This window comes from Gobius niger (genome assembly GCF_951799975.1).
Source record: "Gobius niger genome assembly, chromosome: 21".
Classification (NCBI taxonomy): domain Eukaryota; kingdom Metazoa; phylum Chordata; class Actinopteri; order Gobiiformes; family Gobiidae; genus Gobius; species Gobius niger.
The window spans coordinates 16,931,539-16,949,276 of NC_136872.1; the positions used below are offsets into that span (position 1 = coordinate 16,931,539).

The following is a 17,738-nucleotide window of genomic DNA, read 5'->3' on the forward strand; positions in this document are numbered from 1 at the left end:
AGATAAATATAACAACCGTGTGTTCTTGACAATTTCTTCAGTGTCAAAATCAGATGAGGGTCTGTACTCGTGTAGGATCTATAAACAAAACAAGTCTCCTGAAAAACATCTGACAGTAACAGGTCAGTACTGAATGAAGTGAGAAGAAGATTTCATATCAAATACAAACAAGCATCATCATTATTTGTAACGTTATAACATGTTTTCTCTTTTCAACAGAAAAGACCCGCAGAGGTGAGTTCACAGAGTCCACATTCATTTCTTTCCTCAGGGGTCACTGTGAGAGAAACCAGTGAGACCTGTGTATTTTTTGGACATTGTGTTGTTCTGTGCTGCACATTATTACTTAAATGAAGCAGAAAATAGAAGCTAAAGCTATTTGACCTCATAAATAGTTTGTTTCTTACTGTCCAACACAGTCTCTGTGACTCTGGATCCAAACTGGCCTGAGGTGTTTGTTGGAGAGAAACTGACTCTCAGATGTGAAGTCGAAGGAAGTGAAGATGGTTGGACCTTTGACTGGACGAGGAACAATACGTCATTAACTGAAAGAACCAGAGAAATCACTGTCTCACATGTGACTGAGTCTGACAGAAGAGACTTCATCTGCAGAGGAGTGAGTTTCTTCTTCACGACTCAGTGGAGCAACAGAACCACTGTCAATGCACTGAGTGAGTCTGAAAACTAAAAATTACTCTAAAAGATTTGACCACCTCTGTTCAGATTTATTCAGTTTCACTGTCCACGTGTCTGACCGTACGCTCACTCGTCTCATATGACGTTATAAATGTGATGATCTGACTCTAACTCTGACTCTGCAGGCGTCCCCCGCCCGCTCCTGTCGGCCTCAGTGTCCTGGCTCAGTCCTGGGGCCTCTGTGTCTCTGAGCTGTGCTGTGACAGCGCCCTCTGCAGGATGGAGCTATCACTGGTACAGGGCTGTTCCTCAGACACAGGGGTACAGATATGAGCTCCTCCCAGAGGCCAGTGCTGGTACTACACATGACTCCTTCAGCGTTCAGGGCCTCACCAACACAGCAGCGTTTGTGTGTCGAGCGGCGCGAGGAACTCCACGCTTCTACTCTGGACACAGTGACCCCTCCTTCGTCTGGTCTGCAGGTACATCCCCCACATGTTCCTCTGAGTCTGACTGAAGCCCGACTCACTGAAGCCTAACTTGTGTTGTTCAGATGCTGAGGCCTCGGAGTCTCTCTCGGTCAGTCCTGACAGAGCACAGCACTTCACTGGTGATGTCATCACTCTGAGTTGTGGGTTCAACTCCACTGACACCGACTGGAGAGTCCAGAGGCTTTATCAAAACAAACTCTACACACAATGTTATGAGACAAATTGTGCTTTTAAGCGATTTTCCGAAAGTGTAAGTGTGTTCTGGTGCGAGTGTGGATCTGGAAAAATGAGCAACGCACTCAACATCTCTGTTCACAGTGAGTTTTTGATTCATCTATAATCAATAATGTAGAATTAGTGCATCTACAACTAAATGGTTCCACCTTTTACCAGGTGACATCATCCTCATGAGCCCTGTGCGTCCGGTGACTGAGGGACAGACTGTTTCTCTCGGCTGTAAACTGAAGACAGTGACTTCTTCAGTTCTGTTATTCAGTTTTTATAAAAATGGAAAACTGGTTCAAAATGGGACCAAAGCAGAGTTCAACATCTCTGCAGTGTCCAGGTCTGACCAAGGATTCTATAAATGTGAGGCTCAAGAACTAAAACAACAATGGCAAAGGTCAACACCAAAGACCTGGACGTCTCTGGAGAGCTGGATGTCTGTTAGAAGTGAGTGAAACTAGTCTTAAAAACTAATCATTTTGTGACAAATACAATCTAACCTTTGTTTGACAGTTGCTCCAAAGGTCAAAGGAGACTCATTCCCTGTGATGTTGGTCATTGGGCCTGTTTGTGCAGTGGTTTTACTCATTCTGCTGCTGCTTCTGTGGCGCTTCATAAAAACTAAAGGTAAAAGTGATACAGGCTGAAACGTGTGTAATATGGACTGGTTTATTCAATCTCATGACATTTCAACAAAACTATTAAATGTGATGTCTCCAAACCAATGATAAAAATGATCTTTTTTCTTCTTACAGACACAAATAACAGGTTGGTCATCACAAGAACCTTATATCATTGACCAACAATCGTATTATTGTTATTATTAATGATATGTTAAAAACTATTATTACTGTAGCTCCACCGACCAGACACACAACGCCACTCAAGGAAACCAACAGCAGTTATATTCAGCTCTTCTTCATGGTCAGTTCTGTTCACACAATATCATAGTTTGCAACAATATTGAATCACTTATTCATATTTTTTACAGGTGATGTTGATGTTTATGAAACTATCAGAGGCTCAGAAGAAAATGACGGTAAAGATGAAAACACTGATCCATCTTTGTTCCTACAAGCTTCTTGGACGAGTTGAGAGAAGCTTTTTAGAATAACTCCTCCATTACTGGATCGATATATACTCAGCCTGCTGCCAATACATGATTAGTTGCTGATGAATCCTCTCACTAAATCAACCCAGTTCAGCTGACAGCGTAATTAACTTTCATCTACCGGGGTCTGAGGCCAAAGTTTAACTTTACAAGTGTTCACGTCTTCCCCACTCGAGCTCAGAAACATATTTACTTCTTGTGTTCATTAATATTCAATAATTAGTGATGTTTCATTTATATTGACTTCACAGATGATGTTGGTGTTTATGAAACTGTCAGCGGCTCAAATGGTAAAGAACATTCTTTAAAATAAACAAAACACTATGAATTACTTAAAATCAAAATAAGTCATTTTTCTCTCTGTTTTTCTTCACAGATGCTTGAAGACATTTATTACAAGGAGATGTGATGTTGGAAGGATCTGGAGGTGCAGAAGTGCAGCTGCGCTTCTGTCAGTCTACCCCAGGGCAGCTTTGGCTAAACGTACTTCTTGAAAAGCATCTTTGAAATGCGCTATAATAATTTTCACAATAATGTTTTTTGTACATTGTAAATAATTTTAATAAAATGATTGTCTTGATTTTTGCAGCTTTTACAGTTGAACCTTTGTCAATGATCTTCCTCCTGTTCTTGCTGCCACATGTAAATAGACTTCTTTATTCACCTGACACATTCATTTTAAACAAAACTATTGTTAAAGGGGCTCTATGGAGTTTAAAAATGTTAAAATGATGTATTTTCCTCCCCCTACATGTTCCAGCCATGTCCTAATGTGTAGAATGAGCTCAGACCTGTTCACCACAACTGCCTCTAAAATCCTGCACTGTCACTAAAAATGGTGTTAATTCGGGTCTGAAGTGCCGTCATGCATGGGCTTAATATAGAAGCTGCAGTTACACAAAAGGCCTGAGGTGGCAGTAGTGAGTATGAAAATCACAAACTTGTATCTAGCCCCTTTACGTAATGAATAAAATGTACATGTGAGAAGTTGTTGTTTTGTCTCTTGATACAATAAAAGCTGCTGATTTGTTAAAACAAACATTAGCTCTAAATATGTGCAACAATATGTGAGGTGAAGGTGCAAAGACAAACCTCGAACTAAAAAAAAAAAATCACTCTGGGCTTGTGCAAAATCATTTCCGTGCCACAGTCGGTCAAGTGTTTGGCTGCAACAAACCACTTTAGAGAGTGAGGTGTGAAGAGGAAGGAAACTCGACAAACTGAGGTCATAAAGTGAAATAAAAATAATTATCAGCAGTGACTTCATGTTTCGTTGTTTGTTGCTTTGAGCCTGTTCAGAGGGATGGGCTCCTCTCTGATCTGGACACTGGCGTCTATCTGTGAGTAAAAACTGCTTTTACAGACCTGGGCCAAATACAAAGACATGATTTATGTTTCTCATTTCAGTGTTTAATGTCCTTCTCTGCCAACACACCAAAGGTAAGCAGCTGTTTGCAAATACAATTGAAAAATACAATCAACTTGAAATGTTTTACAGAGTCTGATGTAGGAGTTAGTTTCCCCCCACAATATTCATTTGTTAAAACAGGAGGGAATATATTTGGAAAAATGTCTCTATGATTTTTGGTTGAATTTTTATTTGTGCCTCATCTCTAAGATTTGTTCAGTTCATAATAATATTGGAATACACAACACTGAAAGATGTCAAGGATGTTTTTCTATTTCTGCAAATCGGTGACTTGTTTTTTATCTTATGCTGTTTTTCTCTAGACTCATTTTATTGCACAGGTGCCTCTCAGATGTCAGATCCTCCGGGCTCTTTGTATCTGGGGGACACTGTGAGACTCTTCTGCAAAGACAATGGTCAAAAAGATCTCAAGTTTTACAAAGATGGCTCACTCGTGAAAGAGAACAAACATTACACATTAGATCGATATGAAAACCGTGTGTACTTGATCATTTCTTCAGTGTCAAAATCAGATGAGGGTCTGTACTCGTGTGGGATCAATCAACAAAACAAGTCTCCTGAAAAACATCTGACAGTGACAGGTCAGTACTGAATGAAGTGAGAGGAAGATTTCATATCAAATACAAACAAGCATCAGCATTATTTGTAACGTTATGACATGTTTTCTCTTTTCAACAGAAAAGACCCGCAGAGGTGAGTTCACAGAGTCCACATTCATTTCTTTCCTCAGGGGTCACTGTGAGAGAAACCAGTGAGACCTGTGTGTTTTTTGAACATTGTGTTGTTCTGTGCTGCACATTGAATGAAGCAGAAAATAGAAGCTAAAGCTATTTGACCTCATAAATAGTTTGTTTCTTACTGTCCAACACAGTCTCTGTGACTCTGGATCCAAACTGGCCTGAGGTGTTTGTTGGAGAGAGACTGACTCTCAGATGTGAAGTCGAGGGAAGTAGAGATGGTTGGACCTTTTACTGGACGAGGAACAATACGTCATTAACTGAAAGAACCAGAGAAATCACTGTCTCACATGTGACTGAGTCTGACAGAGGAGACTTCATCTGCAGAGGAGTGAGTTTCTACCTCGCGACTCAGTGGAGCAACAGAACCACTGTCAATGTACTGAGTGAGTCTGAATGCTATAAATGACTGTAGAGGATTTTACAGCCTCTGTGCAAACTTGTTGAGTTTTTGTTGTAATAATCTTGTAATCCCAGACAAACCTGTGGCCCGAGTGAGTGCAGACACAGAGCTGCAGACAGGGGGCAGTGTGACTCTGAGCTGCTCGGTCTCTCCCTCTTCCTCTGGATGGAAATATCAGTGGAGCAGAAACAAGCAGCTCTTCACACATGGTTCCTCTGAGCTCAGAGTCTCAGAGGGAGGACAGTATCAGTGCAGAGCCTTCAGAGGAGACACTCCCTACTTCACTGAGCTCAGCCCCAGCTTCAGCCTCACAACAGCGGGTCAGTTTGTGATATGTCTTTGTTGTTCATATTATACTTGTTCAGAATATGTTCATGTCCCTCTGATTTCCTTAAATTGTGATTACCTGTGCACAGTGTCAAAAATTGCCTCTGAATTGGTGGTCTTGTTGTCCCTCCCAAAAAATCCAAAACAACACTTGTGTTTTACAGATTTACATTTTCCACAACCATGAAAAACACAAGTTAACCAACAGAAATATTTCAGAAGTAGACCTACAATGGGACGACTTAAGTCTGAACCAAAGTAATAACACAACAATATCTGATACAGCTGTGACGCTGGATCCAAACTGGTCTGTGATGTTTGTCGGAGAGAGACTGAGTCTCAGGTGTGAAGTGGAAAACAGAAGAGCTGCTGGATGGACTTATCAATGGAGCAGGAACAATAGGATCTTACCAGGAAGAACCAGAGAAATCACTGTCTCCAGACTGACTGTCAGTGGAGTCTACAGCTGCAGAGGAGAGAACGGCCCGAACCACAAGACTCTGTGGAGCAGCACCACCTCAGTCACTGTACAGAGTGAGTGATTAACTTACACATTGTTTTACCTTTTGAGGACTTATTACGTTGGTGTAAATGCAGCAGCTTCATGTAATTGTCAAACCTTCACTCTGGTCCACAGCAGTGTTGGGGGTAATGTGTTACAAATGTAACGAGTTACACAAATATATTACTTTTTCCGGTAACTATTGAATATAACATTACTTAATACGGGAATATATTAGTCATTACATTTCAAGTAACTCGAGTTACAAGTGCTTTTAAATGCAAACTAAAAAATGCCAAACTCCATCCATCCATCTTCTTACACTTGTCCGTTGCCGGGTTGTGGGGGCAGTCGTTAAGCTGCCCAAATCACATTGCACCAGCCCTTATGGCTCCTCCTGCAGGTGGTGGGTCCACAGAAGGACGGCCTCATGATTTAACAGGCGTGTTGGTCTCTCATAAGGGGCTTCTGAACCGCTCTTTGTCTGACCCGTCACCTAGGACCTGTTTGCCATGGGAGACCCTACCAGAGGCACCAAGCCCCCGACAACAGAGCTCCTAGGATCATGCGGGTGCTCAAACCCCTCCACCACGTTAATGTGGCGGTTCCAGGAGGGGATGCCAAACTCCCCCAAATAAAATTCAGCACCAAATCGAGTTGGACACTAGTGAATAAGATCTTTAGTCCGTAGTTAATGTCGTCAAAACAAAGCACAAGATAATGGGGGAAAGTGAAAGAAAAGGAAATCTCTGACTGCCCTGTCGCTCGGTGGCTTTATTTCTATATTCAGTTTATATTTTGACGAAAGTAACTGAAAAGTAACTGAAAGTAGTGTAACTGAGCTATTGCTGTTGTTTTGCAAGTTGGATCAGTTTCCCAAGAGCACAAACTTTCGAATACATTGGGACACCGAGAGTAATCAGTCTGTTGTTGTCTCTAACTCGGCTACATTTTTGAAACAATAATATGTAAAGCAAACATATTATATTCTTAGACCTGTAATCACTAATATAGAATGTATTACAATTTTTAATTCACTTGCCCAACACTGGTCCACAGCTGTATACCTATTCCATCGCTCTCTATCATAGTTGAGCGCTGCTTTTGAACATTCATAAAAGCTTAGGTCTGTGGAAAATTAAATTATTGTCAGTGATACAGAAGGTACACTCTCTAAGCAAGATAACAACCAGAAGGGTATGAATACTTTCCAAATCCAATGTTTTTATTTTGTAATCCCAGACAAACCTGTGGCCCGAGTGAGTGCAGACTCAGAGCTGCAGACAGGGGGCAGTGTGACTCTGAGCTGCTCGGTCTCTCCCTCTTTCTCTGGATGGAAATATGAGTGGAGCAGAAACAAGCAGCTCTTCACACATAGTTCCTCTGAGCTCAGAGTCTCAGAGGGAGGAGAGTACCAGTGCAGAGCCTTCAGAGGAGACTCTCCCTACTTCACTGAGCTCAGCCCCAGCTTCAGGCTCACACAGACTGGTCAGTTTGTCTAGAACCATCTCTCATATTTATATAACATATGCACACAGTAAAGGTTAATGTCCTTCTGTTTCATATCCGGTCTATCTGTGTACAGTGTCCAGCGCGGCCTCTCTGTCGGTCGACCCTCACTGGCCTCAGATGTTCCCAGGAGAGCAGCTGACTCTCAGCTGTGAGGTGCACAGAGCGGAGGCTGGGGGCTCGTATGCATGGAGAAAATCTGGACAGAGCCTCCATCACACACAAAGTCACATCACCATCAGAAACACGGCTCCCACAGACTCAGGCTCCTACAGCTGCAGAGGAGTCCTGGACCTCACAGTGACTCAGTGGAGCCGCCCGCTCACTGTCCACGTGTCTGACCGTACGCTCTGTCGTCTCATATGACGTTATAAATGTGATGATCTGACTCTAACTCTGACTCTGCAGGCGTCCCCCGCCCGCTCCTGTCGGCCTCAGTGTCCTGGCTCAGTCCTGGGGCCTCTGTGTCTCTGAGCTGTGCTGTGACAGCGCCCTCTGCAGGATGGAGCTATCACTGGTACAGGGCTGTTCCTCAGACACAGGGGTACAGATATGAGCTCCTCCCAGAGGCCAGTGCTGGTACTACACAGGACTCCTTCAGCGTTCAGGGCCTCACCAACACAGCAGCGTTTGTGTGTCGAGCGGCGCGAGGAACTCCACGCTTCTACTCTGGACACAGTGACCCCTCCTTCGTCTGGTCTGCAGGTACATCCCTCACATGTTCCTCTGAGTCTGACTGAAGCCCGACTCACTGAAGCCTGACTTGTGTTGTTCAGATGCTGAGGCCTCGGAGTCTCTCTCGGTCAGTCCTGACAGAGCACAGCACTTCACGTACGATGTCATCACTCTGAGTTGTGGGTTCAACTCCACTGACACCGACTGGAGAGTCCGGAGGCTTTATCAAAACAAACTCTCTACACAACAATGTCCTGAATATTTGAAGACAGAAAAGACAAATTGTGCTTTCAAGCTGTATGCTGGAAGTTTTGGTACAAGTGTGTTCTGGTCCGAGTCTGAATCTGGAGAATTGAGCAACGCACTCAACATCTCTGTTCACAGTGAGTTTTTGATTCATCTATAATCAATAATATAGAATTAGTGCATCTACAACTAAATGGTTCCAACTTTTACCAGGTGACATCATCCTCATGAGCCCTGTGCGTCCGGTGACTGAGGGACAGACTGTTTCTCTCGGCTGTAAACTGAAGACAGTGACTTCTTCAGTTCTGTTATTCAGCTTTTATCAAAATGGAAAACTGGTTCAAAATGGGACCAAAGCAGAGTTCAACATCTCTGCAGTGTCCAGGTCTGACCAAGGATTCTATAAATGTGAGGCTCAAGAACTAAAGAAACAATGGCAAAGGTCAACACCAAAGACCTGGACGTCTCTGGAGAGCTGGATGTCTGTTAGAAGTGAGTGAAACTAGTCTTAAAAACTAATCATTTTGTGACAAAAACAATCAAACTTTTGTTTGACAGTTGCTCCAAAGGTCAAAGGAGACTCATTCCCTGTGATGTTGGTCATTGGGCCTGTTTGTGCAGTGGTTTTACTCATTCTGCTGCTGCTTCTGTGGCGCTTCATAAAAACTAAAGGTAAAAGTGATACAGGCTGAAACGTGTGTAATATGGACTGGTTTATTCAATCTCATGACATTTCAACAAAACTATTAGATCTGATGTCTCCAAACCAATGATAAAAATGATCTTTTTTCTTCTTACAGACACAAATAACAGGTTGGTCATCACAAGAACCTTATATCATTTACCAACAATCTTATTATTGTTATTATTAATGATATGTTAAAAACTATTATTACTGTAGCTCCACCGACCAGACACACAACGCCACTGAAGAAAACCAACAGCAGTTATATTCAGCTCTTCTTCATGGTCAGTTCTGTTCACACAATATCATAGTTTGCAACAATATTGAATCACTTATTCATATTTTTTACAGGTGATGTTGATGTTTACGAAACTATCAGAGGCTCAGAAGAAAATGACGGTAAAGATGAAAACACTGATCCATCTTTATTCTTAAAAGCTGCTTGAACGAGTTGAGAGAAGCTTTTTAGAATAACTCCTCCATTACTGGATTGATATATACTCAGCCTGCTGCCAATACATCATTAGTTGCTGATGAAGCCTCTCACTAAATCAACCCAGTTCAGCTGACAGCGTAAATAACTTTCATCAACCGGGGTCTGAGGCCAAAGTTTAACTTTACAACTGTTCACGTCTTCCCCACTCGAGCTCAGAAACATATTTACTTCTTGTGTTCATTAATATTCAATAATTAGTGATGTTTCATTTATATTTACTTCACAGATGACGTTGGTGTTTATGAAACTGTCAGAGGCTCAAAAGAAAATATCAAAGGTAAAGAAAAGTGCAAAATTCAACAAAACACTATGAATTACTTTTTTCTCTCTGTTTTTCTTCACAGATGCTTGAAGACATTTATTACAAGGAGATGTGATGTTGGAAGGGTCTGTCAGTCTACCCCAGGGCAGCTGTGGCTACAAACTTACCTTCTTGAAAAAAACAGTTCTATAACCATTTTCACAATAGTGTTTATTGTACATTGTAAATAGTTTTAAAAAGTAAAATGATTGTCTTGATTTTTGCAGCTTTGTCAATGATTTTCCTCCTGTTCTTGCTGCCACATGTAAATAGACTTTTTATTCACATGACGCATTCTTTGTGAATAAAAACTATTGTTAAGTAATGAATAATAAAATGTAGATGTGAAAAGTTGTTTGTCTCTTGATACAATAAAAACTGCTGATATGTTAAAAACAAACATTAACTCTAAATATGGGCAACAACTCTAGTGCGAAACATAGTATGAGTCATAAACCGTTCTCTGTAAAAGAAAGACGTGTGAGGTGAAGGCGCAAAGACAAACCTCAAACTAACAAAACAAAACATCAGCCTCCACCACCTCGGGCAGAACCATTTCCGACGAGTGTTTGGCTGAAACAAACCACATTAGTCCAAGTGAGAGCACAGTCGTTGAATAGGCTGCATTCTCAAACAAACTTCATCTTTTTCCCTTAATAAAAAGATGCACAAAAGAGTTTTTAAATGATCAATATGTTTTTATAACAATGAGGCGCATGTTCTTTATGCAGTTGAGTGTGGGCTGATTTACAGAGTGAGGTGTGAAGAGGAAGGAAACTCGACAAACTGAGGTCATAAAGTGGTATAAAAAAATTCATCAGCAGTGACTTGTTTCGTTGCTTTGAGCCTGTTCAGAGGAATGAGAGCTCTGAGGATGGGCTCCTCTCTGATCTGGACACTGGCGTCTATCTGTGAGTAAAAACTGCTTTTACAGACCTGGGCCAAATACAAAGACATGATTTATGTTTCTCATTTCAGTGTTTAATGTCCTTCTCTGCCAACACACCAAAGGTAAGCAGCTGTTTACAAAGACTTTTTGGTGGATGAGCTATAGATGTGCTGCTGTTTCTGTGAAACAGTGATGTGTGTTGGTTCATTCACTGTGTATTTTGTTGCACAGGGGCCACTCTGTCCAGTCCTTCAGGCTCCGTGTATCTGGGGGACACTGTGAGACTCATCTGCACTCATGTTGATCCAAAACAAGTCAAGTTTTACAAAAACAACTCACTTTTGAACACAAAACATTACACATTAGATCAATATAACAATCGCGTGTTCTTGACAATTTCCTCAGTGTCAAAATCACATGAGGGTCTGTACTCGTGTGGGATCTATAAACAAAACAAGTCTCCTGAAAAACATCTGACAGTGACAGGTCAGCACTGAATGAAGTGAGAAGAAGATTTCATATCAAATACAAACAAGCATCATCATTATTTGTAACGTTATAACATGTTTCCTCTTTTCAACAGAAAAGACCCGCAGAGGTGAGTTCACAGAGTCCACATTCATTTCTTTCCTCAGGGGTCACTGTGAGAGAAACCAGTGAGACCTGTGTATTTTTTGGACATTGTGTTGTTCTGTCCTGCACATTATTAAATGAATGAAGCAGAAAATAGAAGCTAAAGCTATTTGACCTCATAAATAGTTTGTTTCTTACTGTCCAACACAGTCTCTGTGACTCTGGATCCAAACTGGCCTGAGGTGTTTGTTGGAGAGAAACTGACTCTCAGATGTGAAGTCGAGGGAAGTGGAGCTGGTTGGACCTTTGACTGGACGAGGAATAATAAGTTTTTAACTGAAAGAACCAGAGAAATCACTTTCTCATATGTGACTGAGTCTGACAGAGGAGACTTCATCTGCAGAGGAGAGAGTTTGTATCTCAAGACTCAGTGGAGCAACAGAACCACTGTCAATGCACTGAGTGAGTCTGAAAACTATAAATTACTCTAAAAGATTTGACCACCCCTTTTCAGATTTATTCATTTTCTCTGTCCACGTGTCTGACCGTACGCTCTGTCGTCTCATATGACGTTATAAATGTGATGATCTGACTCTAACTCTGACTCTGCAGGCGTCCCCCGCCCGCTCCTGTCGGCCTCAGTGTCCTGGCTCAGTCCTGGGGCCTCTGTGTCTCTGAGCTGTGCTGTGACAGCGCCCTCTGCAGGATGGAGCTATCACTGGTACAGGGCTGTTCCTCAGACACAGGGGTACAGATATGAGCTCCTCCCAGAGGCCAGTGCTGGTACTACACAGGACTCCTTCAGCGTTCAGGGCCTCACCAACACAGCAGCGTTTGTGTGTCGAGCGGCGCGAGGAACTCCACACTTCTACTCTGGACACAGTGACCCCTCCTTCGTCTGGTCTGCAGGTACATCCCCCACATGTTCCTCTGAGTCTGACTGAAGCCCGACTCACTGAAGCCTGACTTGTGTTGTTCAGATGCTGAGGCCTCGGAGTCTCTCTCGGTCAGTCCTGACAGAGCACAGCACTTCACTGGTGATGTCATCACTCTGAGTTGTGGGTTCAACTCCACTGACACCGACTGGAGAGTCCAGAGGCTTTATCTAAACAACCTCTACACACAATGTTATGAACATGTGAAGACAGATGAGACAAATTGTGCTTTCAAGCTGTATGCAGAAAGTGTAAGTGTGTTTTGGTGCGAGTCTGGATCTGGAGAAATGAGCAACGCACTCAACATCTCTGTTCACAGTGAGTTTTTGATTCATCTATAATCAATAATATAGAATTAGTGCATCTACAACTAAATGGTTCCAACTTTTACCAGGTGACATCATCCTCATGAGCCCTGTGCGGCCGGTGACTGAGGGACAGACTGTTTCTCTCGGCTGTAAACTGAAGACAGTGACTTCTTCAGTTCTGTTATTCAGTTTTTATAAAAATGGAAAACTGGTTCAAAATGGGACCAAAGCAGAGTTCAACATCTCTGCAGTGTCCAGGTCTGACCAAGGATTCTATAAATGTGAGGCTCAAGAACCAAAGAAACAATGGCAAAGGTCAACACCAAAGACCTGGACGTCTCTGGAGAGCTGGATGTCTGTTAGAAGTGAGTGAAAGTAGACTTAAAAACTAACCATTTTGTGACAAAAACAATCTAACTTTTGTTTGACAGTTGCTCCAAAGGTCAAAGGAGACTCATTCCCTGTGATGTTGGTCATTGGGCCTGTTTGTGCAGTGGTTTTACTCATTCTGCTGCTGCTTCTGTGGCGCTTCAAGATTAAAGGTGACAGTCATGTTTTAAAGCCACACTGTGTAACATTTCACTCTTTAAATAGAATAAAAATACAGGGATTTATTTCATGGGAGTTGTTACTGGGAGTGTGACATTATCAGACCGTCTCCATGGCGATGTCTTTGGGTTTCCCTCTGTTAAACTTTAGGTCTATGTTATGTCTTTTTAGTTTTTCTTCGTTTCTGACTCAGATGTGTCTCTTTCCTTTACAGATTTGTGGTCTATGAGGTTAGTTAATGTTTGTGAATAATTTTCATCAAATTGTCGATCTGTCTGTGGTAAATCTTTAACCTTCTACAGAACTGTGAGAACCAATCCGAGCTCTGCTGAAGATCAAGTGACCAGCACTGACACTTCTCCTTCAATGGGTCAGTGTCAACAAAGCAAAAATCATTGAAAAAGCTGGTCAGACATTTGCAAACAAGAGTGTAAATAAGATATTGTTTATTTTAGGTGAAAATGTGACGTATGCCCAGGTAAACCGGGACAAAAAGAAGAAAACTACAGGTGAGCAAAAATGTATAACGCACAAAAGATAATGAAACAAAAGAATGAATGAGCTATTTTCAGTTTAAAATGGTGTGTTTGATGTCCCTGATTAAGAACATCACTGTTTAGCCTGTATTTTACGTTTTATTTATTTATTTTAATTATGTCAGATGTTTCACTCAACAACAATCAGAAAATGGTTTGTATGTTCTATACATAACTTACTTTATTAACAAGTTAATAAAATATTAATATAAATATAAGGCTGTACCCAGCCTTACCTCAGCCTTGTGTCTATTGCATCCATTGTGAGGGGAGGGGCAGCAGTGAAGGGAGATCAGAGACTGATGTTCAGTCACAAAAAAAACAAAAACAAAGAGTCAGATTATTATGGTTAAGTGACTATGTTTGACGATTCTTTTTTATTTTAAAGATTTAATGTTTTATTTATTTACTCACAAATGTACTTGGAGTTCCCTTCTTAGGCCCATTGTTGCTTCAGGCCTGAGCACTATCCACTCCTAAAGTAAGTAACTTTTTTTTCCTTCTCCACAGATGTTACTTACTCTGAGCTGGAGCTGAAAAACATAAAAGGTGAGTCAGTTGTAATTCAATTTTGAGATGATTTATTCATTTTTAAACATTTGTTATGTTTATTTTCCACTCAGGGAGGAGAAACTGTCCCCACGAAGAACCTGTCTATTCAGAACCACACTCATCAGCAGGTAATACTACAGTAACAAGTCACTGATCTGCTGTTGTTCTGTCCATCAAAAACACTTCAGAGCAAACTTAGAAAAGACATTTATTGTTGCATGATAGAAAATTATATAAAGAGCTGACGAGATGTTGTTTATTTTAGGTGAAAATGTCACATATGTCCAGGTAAACTACAAAAAAAAGAAGCAGACTAAAGGTGAGCTACAGTTTATTGCTCTAACAAATGATAACAATGAAATTTAAGGGAAGTAAATACATAAAAGCAACATGTCTGAAAGTTATTCTTGTGCTTGTTTGTTTGTTTACTTGCTGTTTTACGGAGGACAAAAAATGACTTCATCGGAAATTAATAAATATGTTTTTTTACCTTTATACTGTACTTGCTCACTCATTTTTGGTCCTCCATATTGACTGAGATCAGTGTGATCCCACTTTTTGATTGAATGGATTTTGGTTTTTATGTTGCAGCAAAATCAACGCCTTCCCCTGCAGAAGACACGGTTTACTCTCAAGTCCAGTTACACTTGTAAAAACAAACCTGTTGGATATTTAAAATCATTGGTATTGTTGTAAAAATCAGCAGAGGGTTGTGATAGTTTGTCGGTGAATGAGAGTCAGAGTCAAGGCACCAAACTGTCATGAAAGACACAATGACTCATTAACATTCAGATACATGAGCACTGAGCTCACACAGACTGCCCCCTGCTGGCCTCTTGTGTCTTTGTCTGAGTGACGTTGAATGAAGGTCTGCTGCTCTTGTACATAGTGATTTTTTTTATCTGTTGTACACTCATGTCAATAATGGTGCAAATGTTGTAATGCTGAATTCTATTGTTCTTGATTTTAAGACCTGTCCTGAGACTAGAGTTGAAAAGTAGCCTTGTGTCTAACTGGCAAATGTACAGAAATGTTCATTAATTTGTGCTGTCCCTGAAATAAATAAATAAAACAAATCTGTTATGATGTCTGTAATTATTAGACGAACATAAAAATATATATAGCAAAACACAATGTTCAATCTATATGTTTTTTTGTCGTCGCGTCTGAGCCACTGGTGGGCAATGCAAGTGTATTAAATGGATAATAGTTCTATAATGGGTCAAAGCATCGTTCACAAACGGAGCACTGCATCTGTGAAAAGATCGGCGCTGTAAACGATCTGATTTAAATAAACAGCTCTTCAATTTCAGAAAAATCAGCTGTTTGCCCACCAGTCACCAAAACAACCGGTGAAAATAGAAAACAATAACAGCGATCCTCACGAGAGGAAGAAACAAGGTCTGAAAAAACAAAGGTCCAGGATAAACCCACGGCAATACTTTTTTAGATGAGAGTATCATTTTGTTGGAAAACCTGCATTCATTTTGAAATAGATGACAGTGTAATGTAGAGTGAAATCATAGGTGGTCAGGAAATAAGTAAATATAGGCAGAGTGAAGAAATTTAAGAGCAACTTTACTTTGATGTAACTTAATAATTAAAAAGTGACTAAGATAATTACATACATACTACTTTGACCTGTTGCCTTCCTCTGAACAAAGGGCTAGGATCTGAGGTTAGGGTTATGGTAAGAGTTCACACCGATCTTGCACATATTCTTTGAAGTAACTAGAAGGTGTGGCTTTCAAAATAGGTATCACACTGGCATATAGGCTGCATGCTCTTTTGTCAATACGCTTTGAGATTTGGATATTCATAATTGGAAAAGATAAGAGAAAATGGAACTTTGTTGACATCACGATGGAGAAATTCACTTGTTCTAGCATCTCTCAAACGCTCGGGGGTGGAAATAATCAGGAAAATGTGCAAACAAGTAACAGTGGATAGGGGTATCTTATGTACAATGAATAATCAAAACTCTGCAATAATGCAATATTCAGATGTTCCAATTATAGTTCTTCGAAGGGAGAAAAGCTGACAGTGACATATGTTTTTGTCGGCCATTCATCGCTATTGGTTGATGCTGCTCTGAAAGAATGGGAGATCATAACCTTGCCTCAGCTCAGGCCTGATGGATTCTGTATCTCTGAGGTCTTTTTATGGGTATTACAAATGTTTCACAATAAAGTTTCTTACTTTTACAAATAATAGGTTAAGGAAGTAAAACTCATAGAAAAAGAGGAATTGCCCACTAAAAAATGTCAACACACACCCGTCTGATGCACTTCCTGTTGCAGTGCGTCCTCGATCACCTCTTTTCAAAATGGGACTCGTTTGGGTTGCAGTTTTGCTATTACCCGGTGAGTGTGTTGCTTTGAAAGAGCCTGATCAAATGTTTCTTGATTCTGTATTATTAACATTTTCTTGTATTTTAGTGTTGAACATGGTGTCTGCACAAGGTAACGCACATTTAAGGGAACTGTCTGGAAATGTATTTACCTTGTTCCCTACTTCTCTTGTAGATGCTGAACTGATAGTTTTATCCAGAGCATCTCATTTTTACGTTGGAGAATATGTGCGTGTTTTTTGTGACATTGAAGAAGGGGATTCAGAGTGGAGCTATACTCTGAAGTTAAACGGACGCCCAGTGCAATCGGGTCCTGATCAAAATTTTCACCTGCTGAACCTGACTGTGGACTTCAGTGGAGAGTACCAGTGCGTCGCTTCTGAGCAGGGCTTACCCAGTCGCATAAAAGAGAGCAATGTTGTCTCTATCACTGTGTCTGGTAACTAACGTGTTTTCTGAAACTTTACTTTTCGTTTGCTTGGTGGTACCTTTATTGCGTGTTCTAACTGCATCTCTGGACTCAACAGCGGACAAACCCAAGGCGTTTTTGACGGTACATGGAGACAGAGTGCTACGAAGTATGCAGAGATTGACTGAACTGAGCTGCGCTGTGAATGATTCTATAAGTGAATGGAGATACGACTGGACAGTAGATGGAGAAACGTTCAACATGGCCTATGACACACAAACCATCCTTGTGAGTGATGTTGGGAAATACACATGCAGAGGAACAAAAAAGTTAGGTGTAAACGAATTCTCCATCTCCAGTGAAGAAAGCAATGCCGTCTACATCGAGAGAGAATGTGAGTGTTGAAATACAATACATTCCCAGTTTTTGATGAATTAAGTCAGGGATCTCCAACCTTTTACATACATACATATACATGTACATATACATATATATATATACATTCGTTGTAATTGTCTATCTATTCATCCATTTTCTTCCACTTGTCCATTGCTGGGTCGCATCACATTGCACCAGCCCCTATGGCTCCTCCTGCAGGTGGTGGGTCCACAGAAGGCCGCGTTGTAATTGTAAACCTGATAATTAGATTATAGCTTACTTTCTTGTAATATTTCGACTGCTGAAAATGTCTTCTAATTTGTAAATGAAAGAAATGAGAAAAAACAATATTGTTGCAGATGTCATTAATCTGAGCAAGCAGCAAAACAAATTCAGCATGGAGGCAGAGGTTGAAAAGTCAGCATTTTCCATCCATCCATCCATCCATCCATCCATCCATCCATCCCACCAATCCATCCATCCATC

The 17,738-nt window shown here is 40.9% G+C and overlaps 1 protein-coding gene and 3 long non-coding RNA genes across 4 annotated transcripts in view; all 4 read left to right on the forward strand.

The window, feature by feature from the left end:
* Positions 1–2,936, forward strand: part of LOC306980884 — a 31,284-nt gene extending 28,348 nt beyond the window's left edge. Inside the window, exon 5 of the long non-coding RNA XR_013794061.1 lies at positions 2,850–2,936. This is a non-coding gene — a long non-coding RNA (uncharacterized lncRNA). The remainder of the gene's footprint in view (positions 1–2,849) is intronic.
* A 2,302-nt stretch (positions 2,937–5,238) lies between these two features.
* LOC306980622 (Fc receptor-like protein 4) lies at positions 5,239–8,522 on the forward strand (the record flags this gene model as incomplete). Its single annotated transcript, XM_079580048.1, has 6 exons — positions 5,239–5,275; positions 7,104–7,349; positions 7,447–7,713; positions 7,779–8,075; positions 8,147–8,256; positions 8,505–8,522. The coding sequence occupies 6 exons, from the start codon at positions 5,239–5,241 to the stop codon at positions 8,520–8,522; spliced, it is 975 nt and encodes a 324-aa protein (XP_079436174.1).
* Positions 8,523–12,915: 4,393 nt separating this feature from the next.
* On the forward strand, positions 12,916–13,539 carry LOC306981151. The gene is made up of 3 exons (XR_013794082.1): positions 12,916–13,020; positions 13,242–13,397; positions 13,483–13,539. It is a non-coding gene; the product is annotated as an uncharacterized lncRNA (long non-coding RNA).
* Positions 13,540–14,080: 541 nt separating this feature from the next.
* On the forward strand, positions 14,081–14,434 carry LOC306981169. Its single transcript, XR_013794086.1, has 3 exons — positions 14,081–14,112; positions 14,187–14,243; positions 14,381–14,434. It is a non-coding gene; the product is annotated as an uncharacterized lncRNA (long non-coding RNA).
* Positions 14,435–17,738: the final 3,304 nt, after the last annotated feature.